Genomic DNA, 15,457 nt, shown 5'->3' with positions numbered 1-15,457 from the left:
TCTTATTTCTCATGTCAATAGAGATCCTCTGCTCTTTCTCGATATCCAACCTCACCTTGGAATTCATGTGGACAACATCGTCACCATGGATGCTCAGGGTGGGGAAAGATGGTAACAAGTTCATTATCGTCGAGTTTCCAACAATGTCGTCCCCCAGCTGAGCCAACAAAGCAGAATGGTGTGCGTTCTCGACCAATATGTCATTGACATGAACATCCCTCTCCTTGCGCCAACCGTCGTCGGAAAGCACTCTATTCCATACGGCGGCCCTCCAACCAACTAGCTTATGCGGCCAACGCTTCTTGTCCAGATCATCTGGTGGCGGTCTCACAAAGCACCATTCATCATATGTTCTATCCGGATCACGTGGCACGACGCTTTCTTCAACTGCATCGGGTATTTGAAAATGTTCGATCTCGATAAGCTTAAGTAATCCATCAACGCAAGTGACATCCCGAAACATCCATGCACACTTATGGTCGCCGACGTCGGCTTCATTCCCAGGCATCGGGGCTGGAAGTGGGACGAACCACTGCTGCACATATTGATCATTAGAGAGAACGTCGCACACCATCATACCCCTCCAAAGATCAACCCAGCCTAGCAGGCTTCCTCCAAGTAGGATCACCTTGTGCGACGCTACGGGACAATGCTCATCAAGTGGTGGTCTCTCCAAATTAGCCAGTTTCATGGTCCAACCGTTCGACACGTATAGTTCGGGCACAGACCAGCCAGCATGTATTCCCCATTGTTAGAGCAGTAAATTCCGAGATCATATGGCAGGAGATAACTACGACCGGGTACCGGAGGAATCCGGGAGAGTGCCGGCTTCCCCGGAATGGCCTGATAAATGTAGTACTCACTGGACCGCTTCACGAACCTGGTGGACCAGTTCATTGGCAGGTGCAGGAGGAGGAACTGCTTTTCGGAGCGGATAACACGTGGCTCGTCGGCGAAGTCGGCATCCTGGAGGCCCGGGCAGTGGATGCAAACATGGGAGAGGGCCGGTGGGTGGGCGAAGCAGATGGAGATCTGGATGGCGTGGCCTTTGCTCGTCTCGGCTTTGGCCGTGGTGAAGTTCTGGCGGTCGGCGAAGTAAACCCTCGTGTCCAGGAGGATCCAGGCGGGGAGGCCACTGCAGGCGTCCAACTCCGGCGTGGATGGAGGATTCAAGCAGGCGGCGATTCTGGAATTGGTTCTGAATTTAATCATCGTTCTACTTCTGTCTCGGCGGATATGTGCTTGTCTGTGAGCCTGGGCTGGTAATCTTATGGCGGTCGAGTGCGAGAGAGATTGAACCGGATTTGGGGACAACTAGGTCCTGCGGTCGCTAGCTGTTCGTGTTTAGCGACGAAGCTGGAGGTGGCATGAAGAGGGCCGGGGAGGGAGAGCGCCAGCGGCCGGCGGCCGGCGACGCGGAAGGAGAGCGATTGACGCTGGAGCGGCAGAGAGAGACGCAGAGGAGGAACTGCTTCTCCATCGCCGTGCGTGGGGGGTTTCTCGTTTTGAGGGAGGGAGAAGGGCCTTCTCCTTTTCATATTCGGCTCAGCAAACCGAGACCAAAATTAAAGCCGGCCCAGCTAGCTTGCCCGAGCAAACAGACGCGAACGAAGCGGACGCGTGTTTCCGATCTGTTTCCACCGAGCGTCAACACCGTTTTCAGACCCAGCAAACCCAGCTTGCCTCAAAAAAAAAAAAAAGCTTGAACGCATATCTTTAGCGATTCTTGTAGATGGTGGTTCCTGTTTTTAAGAAAATGATGAGATCCATATCGTAAATAAAGATGGTGGTTCCTTATCCTACAGATTGGGGTGAGCTTCAAATTTATAACTCTTTTTTAGGGAAACGGTGCTGCCTATTATATTAATTAAGGACCCCAATATTTTCCGAAGGTTGTAGCTTCTCAGATAGAACAAAAACGTTCCCCAGCGCATGGAGACGGATTAGGAGACAAAGAGCGACCGACGTGGGAGCGACGGAAAGAGAAGGGCTTCTCCTTCACTGCCGTGGGGCTTTCTGGTTGCGAGGGAGAAGGGCCTTCTCCTTTCGGCTATAAACAAACCGAAGCCGAAACTTAAGCCGGCCCAGCCTGCCGAAGCAAACATATGGGTTTGGCGCCCGTGTTTTAAAAATGTGTTCATGAAAATTCCCAAAAACTATGTTTATACAATGTTAAAAAAATTGTGTAGTTTAGAACAAATGTTTCGGTACCATTCAAAAAATGTTTGTGCGATTTTGAAAATTATTCATGTGTTTCAAAAATATGTTGTGGCATTTTTAAAAATGTTCACATAATTTTATTTTACAATTCAAAAAATGTCTACGCAATTGAAATATATGTTTGTGACATTTTTTTAAATGGTATACAATGAAAAAAGTTCCGCTCATTCAAAACAGTGTTCAATGTGTATTTGAAAATGTTTAACATGTATTCATAAAATTGTCCAAAACATGTATTTAAAATATTCATCATGTATTTGAAAATGTACAACATATATAAAAATGTTACACATGTATATAAAAATGCTCATTGTGTATTTAAAAATGTTCAAGTGATGCCAAGGTTGCCAAAAGTTCTTTTTTATCACGCTATTTTCATGATGGCATAAAGTCGAAGGCATAACCACTTTCACAGTTATGCAATCTTGTTGTCTTTATAGTGAGGCAAATCCGTCTATGATTTTTCATCTCTTACTGTCACGAAGAGTAATTCGCGAATAGTGGCATGCTTCATCTGATGCACGCTACTCCATCTACCGTTCGTCCATCTAAGTTGTCCAATTATCTCAAAAATAAAATCTAAATTGGCCAATGATTAAGCTAATAAAACCAATAGCAATATACATTTATAAAATTTTCATACAACCATGATAATCACAACCAAAAACTAATTATTCATCAAATACCATGATTCATTGTAAGAATTACATATAGACAATTATAATGTGTAGGGAAGTTCATGTGATCTAAACACCGAAACATAAAGAGAGAGAACGCTAAATAATTGTACTACTACGAAATTGTAGTCCAGTGTGGACTACTCACGCCTCATCATGAGGTGTAGATGATGAATTATTGGTGAAGATGGTGGTGAATTCCTCCAGAAGAGTGCCGGACTAGGACATGGACTCTCCTCATCAACTATATATAGACCCGCTCTTGCATGCCGACGGCATGCATCGCATCGTCAAAACACCGTCGAAAATGCTCCATGCCGCTCGTCGGCAGTGAGATCCCTACCTCGATGCCGCCGTGCCCGTCACGTGCCTCCGCCATTGACATCGCGCCGGTCTTTGCCACGGACACCACGTCCACCTTCGCCGGCGGCCCAAACCCAAAATCGATGCCGTACACGCGGAACCTCGGCGAACCGGCGACGGAGAACAGGCCAACCTTCGCCGCCTCCTTCACCCGCTCAACACACGCGTCCCACCTATCGTGTGATCCCTCGCCCACCTCTTCTTGGAGAGCTTCAGCGATCGCCATGAACGCCGCAAAGAGGCCCTCCGTGCCCGGAGCCGCAAGCTCGTCATGGCGCGCGGCGGCGATGGCCGGACCTAGGCAGTTGCCCAGGTACCTGTCTGGGACGCGCGGCTTCAACCGGGTCCGGTGATCAACGGAGAAAAGGAAGTAGGTTGTTTTAGTTTGGTTCTGTTCCTGTTTGGCCCGGCAGTAGCAGGACCACATGAAACTGAAGGCGGCGAGCAGAGACGAGCATCTGGGAGGCGGCGCGTTCTTCTGCCTGGCAGCCTCACGGGCGACCGTGTCCTTGATGCCACGCAGGAGCTCCTGAGGCAGCGTGAACGTGCCGAGGAGCTGGTCGTCGGGGACAGAGGACACGCTGCTGCTCACGAACTCGATCTCGCTGCCGTCGCTCGGCAATCCTTTGGAGTAGATGTCGTAGAGGCCCCTGGGATCGGCGATGAGCGTGCGGTCGATCACTGGCGGCGGCGGCATTTCAGCGGCACCGGCGCAGAGGGCGGCCCATGTGTGCAGGAAGTGGGTGGAGCTGGCGCCGTCACAGGCGGAGTGGTGCAAGGTGACACCAAGAGCGAGGCCCCTCCCCCCGAGCAGCACCGTGGCCTGCACGGCGAGCACCGCACGGCCCTTCGGCAGCGGCGGCACGAGAGGCGCGAGCTTGGCCACCTGGACGGGCTCGGCGCGGGCAAGGTCTTGTTCGACGTCGGCGTCGTACTCGGCGACGGTGAAGGCGACGCCGTCGCCGGGCTGGTAGAAGAGCTCGTAGCGGTTGCCGCTGTTCGGGGCGAGACGAACGTGGCCGGCGAGCGGGTAGAAGAGGGTGAGGGCCTTGGAGAGGGAGGCCTTGAGGTCGGAGATGAGCTGGTCGACGTTGTGGTTGTGCTGAAGGCGGTAGAGGAAGAGGCGCTGGACGGGCGGCGGGCGGAGCCACTTGACGTCGAAGAAGGTGAGCGGGAGTGAGCGTGGCGGGAGGTCGAGGTCGGACGGCCCGACAACGCCGGCGTCCAGGACGCGGAGGTCGTTGCTGTTAGCACCCATGTTGGTCGATCGACCGGTGAAACTTTGCCGGGTGTGTGTGGATGAATCCATCTTTCACCTTGAGTTACGTACATTTTATACTACTGTTTTGGTGCAGGAGGTAGATAGGTAGCTAGGTAGCGAGCAGCGTGGTAAATTTGGTACAGGAGCAAAGCACGTGGTGGTTGGTTGTGTTCTCTGAGTCAAACGCCTCCGTTTGTTGTGTACTGTGCTCTCTCTCTCTCGTCCGCTCGATTCAACGGTCATGCATGCGTCCACCTAAGAGGTTCATCTCACTGTTTGAGAAGGAACAAATGATCAACCTCACTGTTTGAAAAGGACCTGACTTCTTTTCACGCCCGAGCTCAAATACTCCACGTCCCTCCTTTGGGTCCTTTATTAAAGCACCCCATATGCACTTTCGTGTTTGGCTGATATATAATTCTTTTGTATATTCAATTTCGTCATATCAAATAATGGTCACTAAAAGATTTTGGGTCTATTTATTTTGTGCAAATTTAAAGAGTCATCCTTCTCTTCATTTGAATTGGTTATAGGGGACCCACAAACTAAAACTATGGTTTATGATTGCTTGATTTTAAATAGTTTCCTTAGTTTTTCCTAGGAATAAAATTCTAAGAACGCAACAGTTAGTTCAGAAATGAAAATTCACATTGTATTTGGAAATTCTATAACCATCAATGTTTTCTTTTATGAACTGAGCGTAGCTCAGATAGTTAGGTTCCCAACCAGCCCACTAGGGTTCTTACAACCCTAGAATCATGCATGGTCGTGCTTTGAGATGTCCGGCTTCAGTCGTGTCGGGTCCTTGACGTTTTGTGCCTCGCCCTCGCAATTCATAGCTAGAGGTTGGCAAGGCGAGTCCATTGGTTGTAATCGTGGTGTGAGTAACTTTGTAAGCTGATATGCATTGTATCCGCTTCTTCAACATGCTTTTTCTTTAATGGATGATACACATGCTATGCATACTCCTGAAAAAAATATCTAACTATTATAGTCTTACATATCCTCATTCAACCAGCATAAAAAATCATGATGCTATTGAATTCAAGCTCCAGCCAGTTGCTTCAAAAGTCCGAACTATGTGAGAAGGTCGGACATTATATTCCAACAGACGTAACCTATGCTATGCATTGGTTGAATAGCCATGGCATGTTCATTATTGATGGGTAGTTTAGAAATTGATCCTTTCTTGTAACATTATTTCCCGAGCGAGATATCTTCTAAAAGTTTGTGTCCAAACCATTTCTTGGCCTTCAGCAAATCACTCCAAGAATTTGAATCCCCAACATGATGCTTCAGATGAGATTAACATGCATTGCAGATTTGGAGATGTTTCCTTCTCACAAATATCACGGCATATCCTCTGACATGTCTATAGAGTTAAGATAAGCTTTAATGGCACATATCATTAGCTTCATATGTCCATCCTCTACAAGATGAATTGAGTGAGTTGAATCGAAGGAGTCTTTGACTTTACAAATTCATAGCATGACAGTTGATTTTGATACATGACCACAAATTAAAGAGTGCAACAGCTTGATCAATCGAATTAAGGAAGTTTACAGTGGTGGGCCCATATCCATGAGGGCTAACATAAATGTTACTCCCTGTGTTTTAAAATACAGTGCATATTGAACTTTTTAAAAGCTGAACTTTCCAACGTTCGAACAAGTTTATAGAAGAATCTATCAACCTATGCAATACCAAATATTTTCTTATGTATTGTAAATATTGATAGTTTCTTCAGAATTAGTCAAACATATACATGGTTGACTTTTGAAAGAAATTAATACAAACTAGTATTATATTATTTTATTTTACATTAGAAGGGATCTTGGAGTACTACAATAAAGAACATGACGAACATGAAAGGACCTTGGTACTACAATATTTTATTTTACGCTAGAACATCGACTTTTGAAAACAGAGAAATGCCTTATTCTTATTGCATCCCGATGGCATGCATGGCTTCGGCAAAGCTCCGTTGAAAATTCTCCATGCCGTCCGCCGGAAATGAGAGCGCCACCTCGACACCGCCACCACCGTCACGCGCATCTGCCACTGGCATCGAGCCGGTGGCAGTCGCAGACATGGCCACCACCTTCATCGGCCGCCCGAAACCGAAGTCGATGTCATACACGCGGAACTTGGGTGACCCCACCACAAACACCATGCCGGCCTTCGCGGCTTCCTTCACCCTCTCGATGCCTCCGTCCCACCTCTCCTGTGAACCCTCGCCCACCTCTTCCTCCAGCGCGCTCGCGATCGCCGTGAACGCCGTGAAGAGGCCTCCTGTGCCGGCCGCCGCGAGCTCGCCGTGGCGTGCTGAGGCGATGGCCGGGCTACAGCAGTTGCCGAAGTATTTGGCAGGGACGGGCGGCTTCAACCGCGCCCGGTGATCCACGGAGAAAAGGAGGTGGGTTGTGTTTGTTTGGTTTTGTTCCTTTTTGGCTCGGCAGTAGCAGGACCAGATGAAGCTATAGGTGGCGAGCATCGACGAGCATCTGCGTGACGGCACACCGTGCCTGGCCGCCTCTCCGGCGAGCGCGTCCTTGATGGCAGTTAGGAGCTCTTGAGTCAGCGTGAATGTGGCGACGAGCTGGTCGTCGGGGACAGAGGACATTCTGCTGGTCACGAACTCGATCTCGCTGCCGTCGCTCGGCATTCCTTTGGAGTAGATGTCGTAGAGGCCCCTGGGATCAGCGATGAGCGTGCGGTCGATGATGGGCGGTTGCGGCATTTCAACAGCGCCGTTGCAGATGGCGGCCCAAGTGTGCAGGAAGTGGGTGGAGCTGGCGCCGTCACCGGCGGAGTGGTGCACGGTGACGCCGAGCGCGAGGCCCCGACCCTCGAGCAGAACGGTGGCCTGCACGGCGAGCACCGCGCGGCCCTTCGGCAGCGGCGGCACGAGAGGCGCGAGCCTGGCGACCTGCACGGGCTCGCCGTCGGAGGGACGGGCAAGGTCGTCGACGTCGGCGTCGTACTCGGCAGCGGTGAAGGGGACGCCGTCGCCGGGCTGGTAGAAGAGCTCGTAGCGGTTGTTGCTGTTCGGGGCGAGGCGGACGTGGCCGGCGAGCGGGTAGAAGAGGGTGAGGGCCTTGCAGAGGGAGGCCTTGAGGCCGGAGATGAGCTGGTCGACGTCGTGGTTGCGGTGGAGACGGTAGAGGAAGAGGCGCTGGACGGGCGGCGGGCGGAGCCACTTGACGTCGAAGAAGGTGAGCGGAATGGAGCGCGGCGGGAGGTCGAGGTCGGACGGCCTGACCACGCCAGCGTCCAGGACGCGGAGTTCGTTGCTGTTGACGCCCATGTTGGTCGATCCGTGAAACTTTGCTTGGATGAATCTATGTTTTACCCTTGACCTTGAGTAACGTGGATGTTATATTACCGCTTTGGTGCAGGAGGTAGCTAGGTCGCGAGCAGCGTGGTAGATTTGGTACAGGAGCAAAGCACGTGCTGGTTGGTTGGGTTCAAACGCCTCCGTTTGTTGTGTACTGTGTGCTCTCTCGTCCGCTCGTTTCAACTGCCATGCATGCGTCCACCTAGGAGGTACCAGGTACCAAGCATGGCATCTAGCCGCAAACTCCTTTTTACGGGAGGCGGGATGTACCGGAGCCGCTGCCGTTGCGTTGTTTGCGATTCGTGTCGCTCGATGACCCACATGTTTGTATATCAGTGTATTCCATCTTCTGGGCCGCTGTATTCACCATTACGTCAAATTAATGTCAGATCGATGGGACACATGTTAGGTAAGAGAGAGTCTATCCTGACGTTGCATGTGGTGCTGTGGTACAAATCTTTTCCTTTTATTTTCTCTTTAGGATTTTCAATCATTTCTATCTTTTAAACCATACTGTTATTTTTGAAATATTTTATATATTTGAATTCCTGAAGCCAAGAGCTTTAGTATAAGACCAAATTTGGATGCATTTCAAACATGTTTTAATTTCAACATTTCAAATGACTGAAATTGGGTTTCTGAAACAAGCGAAATATGTTTTTTGAAATAATTGAAATTAGTTTTTTTTTCATTGAGTGAAATCAATTTTGAAATCAATTTTCTCAACTGAGTCAAGTATGTTTTCTCAACCGTGTGAAATTATTTTCTTTAGATGAGTGAAATTTGTTTTCCATACACATGACACATATTTCGGTGTGAAATACGTTAAATATAGTGAAATGTGATTTCTAAAATGAGTGAAATCTAACTTTTGTAAACGGGTGTAATGAGTTTTCTGAATCTAGTGAAATGTGAAACTGACTGAAAGATTTTCTGAAACGAGTAAAATAGGTTTTTTGAAATAATTGAAATTAGTTATTTTCATTGAGTGAAATCAATTTTGAAATATGTTTTCTCAACCGTGTGAAATTATTTTCTTTAGATGAGTGAAATTTGTTTTTTATACACATGACACATATTTCGGTGTGGAATACGTTAAATATAGTGAAATGTGATTTCTAAAATGAGTGAAATGTAACTTTTGTAAACGGGTGTAATGTGTTTTCTGAATCTAGTGAAATGTGAAACTGACTGAAAGCTAGTGTAATGTGTTTTCTGAAATGAGTGAAATATGTTGTGTCAAAAAAGTGAAATAAATCGTTTTGGTGTGAAACGGCTTTTTTCAATGTTCGAAACTGGTTTTTCTACTGAGTGAAATATGTTTCTATTTCTTTTCGTCAATAAGAAGTGGAATTAGTTTTTGAGACATAGTTTGTAATGAGTGAAATTAGTTTTTCAAATCGGTGCAATGTGTTTTTTCAAATTTGTGAAATACTTATTTTGAAACGGCTGAAATTATATTCTTTGAAATGAGTGAAACAGTTTGGAAATATTACTTATTCAAAAATATTCAAATTAGTTTTTTGAAATTAGTTCAAAAATTGAAATATTTTTTATGAAATACCGAAACATTCTTATGTTTTATGAAAGTTATTTGAAAGATAATTGAAATATGTAAAATAAAAAGTAGTTCAAATGTAGCCAAGATTGATCTTGTTTTGAAGGCCTTGTCACCAAATATTCGAATATATAAAAAAATTCAAAAATGATCATTTGGTTCGAAACATATCAAGTATTGAAAAATATGAGGATGAAAATCAATCCATGTGAGATGTATGGGAACAGGGATTGCATGCATGCGTCGTTCGTCTCCACTCTAACTCTCTCTCTCTTCTGTAAAAAGGCTGAAAAGACATGCAGTGTCAGTCTTGTCAGTTGTATTCAACTAGTATAGTAGAGAGAATCAATTTATAAGTTTATACGAAGTCAACAGCACGCATCTTGAGAAAGCTGATGGATGGTGGATAGCCCACCGGTACATCCTGCCACCGGTAAATTTACTTATTCGGGCATCTAGCATCCTTGCAGACAGCAGTTCATCTCAGTGTTTGAGGAGGAACCAATGATCAACCTCAGTGTTTGAAAAGGACCGGTCTTCTTTTCATGTACTGCTGGTTGGGCATGTATAATGATGACATATGGATTTGCATATGGATACAGATGCCCCATGACAAAAAATAGTTTGAGGCATCTATATTGATTTTTTGTCCCCAACACAAGCTACGTACTAGTAGTTGGTCTAAAAAATAAATATAAAGTATACTCTCACTGCACATGCATCTCTACTCTTCACTTCAACTTTTTCAGCTTTATGCACTGGACCACACTTTTTCTCCTCAAGCACCCGCCTCCTGCAGAGGATCCCGCTTCTTCATCCGAACCTACTTTTTCTAACATCCAATCCTACATGGCATGCGGAGCATCACGCTGGGGCTATGCATTGTATATGCCCTAATAACTCCTCTGACCCTTTAAAGCATCCCATGCATATGCACTTTTGTGTTTGGCTGATATATGGTTCTTTTGTATATTCAATTTCGTCATATCAAATATAAAATTGCACTTTAAAGGACCCAAAAAACTTAAAAATATTCACACAACTTTGCACTCAAATTGCACTTTGTTGGAATATTCACGGAATGAGCATACAGTAGTGTTTTGTTTTTGCATTCTACTACACACATATAGTTTAGTACTTGTGTGTATACTTACACACAGAAAAACAGGAAAAACTTCTGACTTTTGTGTATATATACTAGAAAATTAGGTACAGGAGCAAAGCACGTGCTGGTTGGTTTCAACGGCCGTGCAGCCTGAGTGTTCGAAACGGAACCAATGATCCATCTCAGTGTTTGAGAAGGACCTGACTTCTTTTCATGTACTGCGCTGGTTGATTGAGTAGTATATATTAATATATGCCAACTCTTCTTGGGTCCTTTATTAAGGGATTTCAATATTGGGTCACTTTTTGTTCGGCTGATATATATACTACTCCACTCTTTTGTGTATTCAATTTCGTCATATCAATATAATATACTCCCTCCGTCTCATAATATAATATATACTAAGCAGTTGCCATATATGGTCTGGTTTACTACAGTTGCCATGATTTAAAAATCTTAGGAGTTGCCACCTACTAACATTAGGCAGTTACCGTGTAGCGCTACAAAGAGACATGGCAAAACAACATGTTCGGGTAAAAGAGAGAGTTGCCATCTGCTTACAAGCACACTAGGGGCAGTTGCCGTGTACCCTACAAACATATGGCAACTGACATGTTCGGGTAAAAAAAAAAGAGAGAGTTGCCATCTGCTTGTAAGCACACTAGGGCAGTTGCCATGTACACTGCAAAACGCATGGCAACTGGCAGCTTGGGTGTGGGAGAGGAGACGGGCGTGTGGGCGAGATGGCAAATGCCCACACATCAGCCCTTGTGCGTGAGTGAAGACTGGTGTGTGGGTGAACTGCTAAACGCGCACACACCGGCCCCTCCGTATGGTGAAACAGACGTGTGGGCGACCGGATGAATGCCCACACACCAGCCCAGTCCTACGTGGCACCACAAACATGCCAAGATTCGTGCGCCCACAAACGGACGCGAATTCACGCGTATGGACGAGATGCAAACGCCCACACGTGTGAGCGTTAGTGTTTCCGTACTTCTTTTGTATATTCGATTTCGTCATATCAAATATAAAATTGCACTTTAAAGGACCCAAAATCTTTAAAGGACCAAAAAAATAAAAAAATTGCACACAACTCTGCACTCAAATTGCACTTTTTGGAATATTCACATAATGAGCATACAATAGTGTATTTTTTTTGCATTCTACTACGCACATATAGTTTAGTACTTGTGCGTGTACTCACACACAGAAAAACAAAAACTTCTGACTTTTGAGTATATATACTAGTAAATTTGGTACAGGAGCACAGCACGTGCTGGTTGGTTTCAACGGCCGTGCAGCCTGAGTGTTTGAAACGGAACCAATGATCCATCTTAGTGTTTGAGAAGGACCTGACTTCTTTTCATGTACTGCGCTGGCTGATTGAGAAGTATATATACCAACTCTTATTGGGTCCTTTATTAAGGGATTTCAATATTGGGTCACTTTCTTGTTTGGCTGATATGTATACTAGTCCACTCTTTTGTGTATTCAATTTCGTCATACCATTATAATATACTCCATCCCTTCCATAATATAAGAACGTTTTTAACACTTAGTGAAAAAAGTGTAAAAAATGCTTTTATATTATGAGATGGAGGAAATACTTACTAGTCACTAATTTTTTTGGATCTATTTTATCTTTTAAATTGCAAATTTTGAAGAGTCGTGCTCCTCTTTATTCGAATTGGTCATAGTGACCCACAAACTAAAATGATGGTCTATGCTTGATTCTCCCATCAAAAAATAAATAGCTCGCTCAGTTTTTCAAAGGAATAAATCCTAAGACTGTAACAGTTAGTTCCCACAAAAAAAAAAGACTGTAATAGTTAGTTCGACTCCTGCCAGGGGGTGAATTTCCGCGATCTCACCTGGGTGGGCTTCTTCTTTAAAAATATGTCATGGGTGCTAGTGCCTATGGATTTTTTTTTCTTGCATGCTACTAGGAACAAAAAAAAGATTAAGCCACACCCGCAAAAAAAAGACTAAGCTACTACCTCCTTTTCAGTTCGTTAAGCCCACACGTATCCCTAGGTCAACTATTTGATCAACATAATATGAGTTATTTATTATATAAATTATACTACCATAAGAAACTTCAAATGTTCTATTTTCTAATGGTATAATATTTGTGATATATAATTCATATTACATTACTAAAATTAGCGGCTTAGAGACACACACATGACCTATAAAACCGGAGAGGAGTGAGTAGCTAATAAAAGGGTGAGTTTCATGATGAGCAAGTGCAACCCGCAAAATTACTCTTCTCAAGCAAAGATGGCGGAATGCAATAAAAAGGCGAAAGGAACAAACAAGCAATCCCTCAAATGTATTGCATATATTTACATTAAAAAATAGCCGCACAATTTTCTAACAATGCACGACGCAACCATTATGTGATACACCATACTTTCCACACACGTACCTAGGGAAAACAATATCACAACTTAAATTTCTAACAACAAGGTACATTGTATCTAAATTTGTGACACACTCAAACAATATGGTAGCATTGATATTGGATGTCAACTTTTATCCACACAATCTTGCAATGTTGCATTTTTTTGGTAGCTAAAAAATAATCATGGTAATTGACCATGAATCGTTCAACAAATACCGAGGCACATAGATACTTGTCAGTTGATCTTTGGAAACATCTACTCACATAGAGTATTTTTTTGAAAGAAAAGATAGATAATGATCTACCTTATGCATTCAAAACGGGAAAGAACCCGAATGACCATGCAGATCGTGCAGCAGACCATCACCAAGTCAGGAAAAAACAAAACTAAGTATGGGGGTGTTGGGGGTTAGAGAGGGCTGCTTAGAGCATCTCTAGCAGACCCCTTAAACCGTGGAACTGAAAACACGGTTTTCAGTTCGCGGAAAACGCATTTTAAGGGTCGGTTTGAGCTGCGGCCGAACAGACCCTTAAACTCGGACCGTAAAATCGAATATTCGCGTATATTCTTCGCCGCATCTTCTTCTTCCTCTCGCCTGTGTTCATAGTCAGCTCCCGTCGTCCGCCGTAGTCGCCGAATCGATCCAGGAGCCAGCTCCTCCGTTGCCGGATGGATCCAGGGGCTAGCTAGCTTGACCATGGCGGGATGGATCCGGGAGCTAGCTAGCTCGTCCATGGCCGGCTGGATCCAGGAGCTTGCTAGCTAGCTAGCTCATTCGTGGCCGGATGGATCCAGGAGCTTGCTAGCTAGCTAGCTCATTCGTGGCCGGATGGATCCAGGAGCTTGCTAGCTAGCTAGCTCGTTCGTGGCCGGGTCGATCCAGGCATGCTAGCTAGCTAGCTCGTCCTTGGCCGGGTTGATCAGAAGCTCCTTCGTCACCGTAGCTGCTCGAGTCTCCAGCCGCTGCTCCTGCGATCTACTCCGCAAGCCGACGACGCAGCAGCTGCAAACAGCGAGTTTTTGGCGAGATTCGGCGAGTTCCGTGGCAGAAGGTCACCGGAGTCCGTGTGCGCACGGCGGATTTCCTTCTCCCGTAGTGTTGACGGGTTTTCAGTCCCCCTTATATTTTGCCTCCAAATCTGCATATAAAAGGGTCGTGGGGATGGATTCTCAGGGGCCTGCAAATTTTTTACGGGTTTGATCACTTTTACAGGCTCTATTCGGGACGTTTTTAACACCGTGGAACTAAAAATGTAGATTTTTACGGGTTTGACCGCTTTAAGGGGTCTGCTAGAGATGCTCTTATTCACCTATTTCAGCCCAAGCGCTTAACACAGCTCGATCATCATCCCTTGGTGCTCTAAAACACCACAACCTAAGAAGAGTTGCAATTGCAGAGAAGGTTTGTGCTAATGACCATCTGGCATTATCGAAAACCTGGGCATTACGGTCATTCCAAAGTACCACTGCACAGGCTCCAAAAAGGATGTGCCATACAGTTTGCCGTACTTGTGTTTTGCAGTTTGCGAGAGAAGGAAGCCATGCAGATCGGACGAACCTCGTGCTGAATCAGATAAGCCTAATTTCTTCCAAACTGCATCTGCAAGCCTACTTGTGTCTTGCAGTTTCACTTAGAGTATGAACCAACAAAGACTAAATATGCTTTGAGTGAAATATGCCTTCAAATTATTTATATACTGCTCATAAAAAAGTTACTGTCATGGTAGTATGAACGAATATTACAGAATTAGGTAAACAAAGAACACAGGCTTCTGTCATCTATCCTTTTTTCCCCCAACCTTACATACGCCCGCCTCTCTTTCATATTTTTAATTATTTTTCTTCCATATATTGTTTTCCACTGGGTTTCCTTAAAAACCACCTCACTACTCTACCTCTTATTTACTTACAAAATAAAATTTTGTTTCCTTTGTAAGGCAATAAGTGTTTACCAAATATATAATTTTATTTATTTTACACAATCAAATTAATACGAGTAGTAAATCACATCATAGGCTTCCCGCAAAAAAGAAAGAAAATCACAGGCAAATCTACTAGAGTATTTATGTTCGCTTTGCAATGTACGGACAATCGTCTATCTAATTAAAGAGACGTGGCAATTGAGTTTTTTTAGTTGGACGTGACTACTGAGTTGATTTCGAGAAAGTTGGTGCGTTTTTCTAGAACCGGTGCAGTTGTTTGTTGCAATTATATCCTCGGAGAATTTTCCAACCAGCTTCTTGTGCCTTTGGCATGTGGGACCTAGTCGACAGTCCCTTAGACTGGTTGTAATGGGGAGTATCATATATTAGTATCATGCATATGATATTAGTGTATACTACATCTGTAATGCATGGTATCATATGTTGGTATCATATAGGACTATATTTATTGTCATGCATGACACAAATTAACACATCATTTAATATGATATGATATCATGATATGATACTCAAGCTTCTCTTTCCTCATTTAATTCTATGACACCTCATCAAAATTGCTTAGTTGGCATGCATGATACTACCTAT

The 15,457-nt window shown here is 44.9% G+C and overlaps 2 protein-coding genes across 2 annotated transcripts; both read right to left on the bottom strand.

Moving 5' to 3' along the window:
- Positions 1-2,955: 2,955 nt before the first annotated feature.
- LOC123100332 (anthocyanidin 3-O-glucoside 6''-O-acyltransferase-like) lies at positions 2,956-4,524 on the bottom strand. Its single transcript, XM_044522274.1, has one exon. The coding sequence runs from the start codon at positions 4,516-4,518 to the stop codon at positions 3,142-3,144; it is 1,377 nt and encodes a 458-aa protein (XP_044378209.1). The 5' UTR covers positions 4,519-4,524; the 3' UTR covers positions 2,956-3,141.
- A 1,831-nt stretch (positions 4,525-6,355) lies between these two features.
- LOC123100331 (anthocyanidin 3-O-glucoside 6''-O-acyltransferase-like) lies at positions 6,356-7,851 on the bottom strand. The gene has a single exon (XM_044522273.1). It carries the CDS (start codon positions 7,826-7,828, stop codon positions 6,464-6,466), a length of 1,365 nt encoding a protein of 454 aa, XP_044378208.1. The 5' UTR covers positions 7,829-7,851; the 3' UTR covers positions 6,356-6,463.
- Positions 7,852-15,457: the final 7,606 nt, after the last annotated feature.

Source organism: Triticum aestivum, chromosome 4D (assembly GCF_018294505.1).
Source record: "Triticum aestivum cultivar Chinese Spring chromosome 4D, IWGSC CS RefSeq v2.1, whole genome shotgun sequence".
Lineage (NCBI taxonomy): Eukaryota > Viridiplantae > Streptophyta > Magnoliopsida > Poales > Poaceae > Triticum > Triticum aestivum.
The sequence above is the reverse complement of the archived record's forward strand: the minus strand, read 5'-3'. Positions and strand labels throughout refer to the sequence as shown.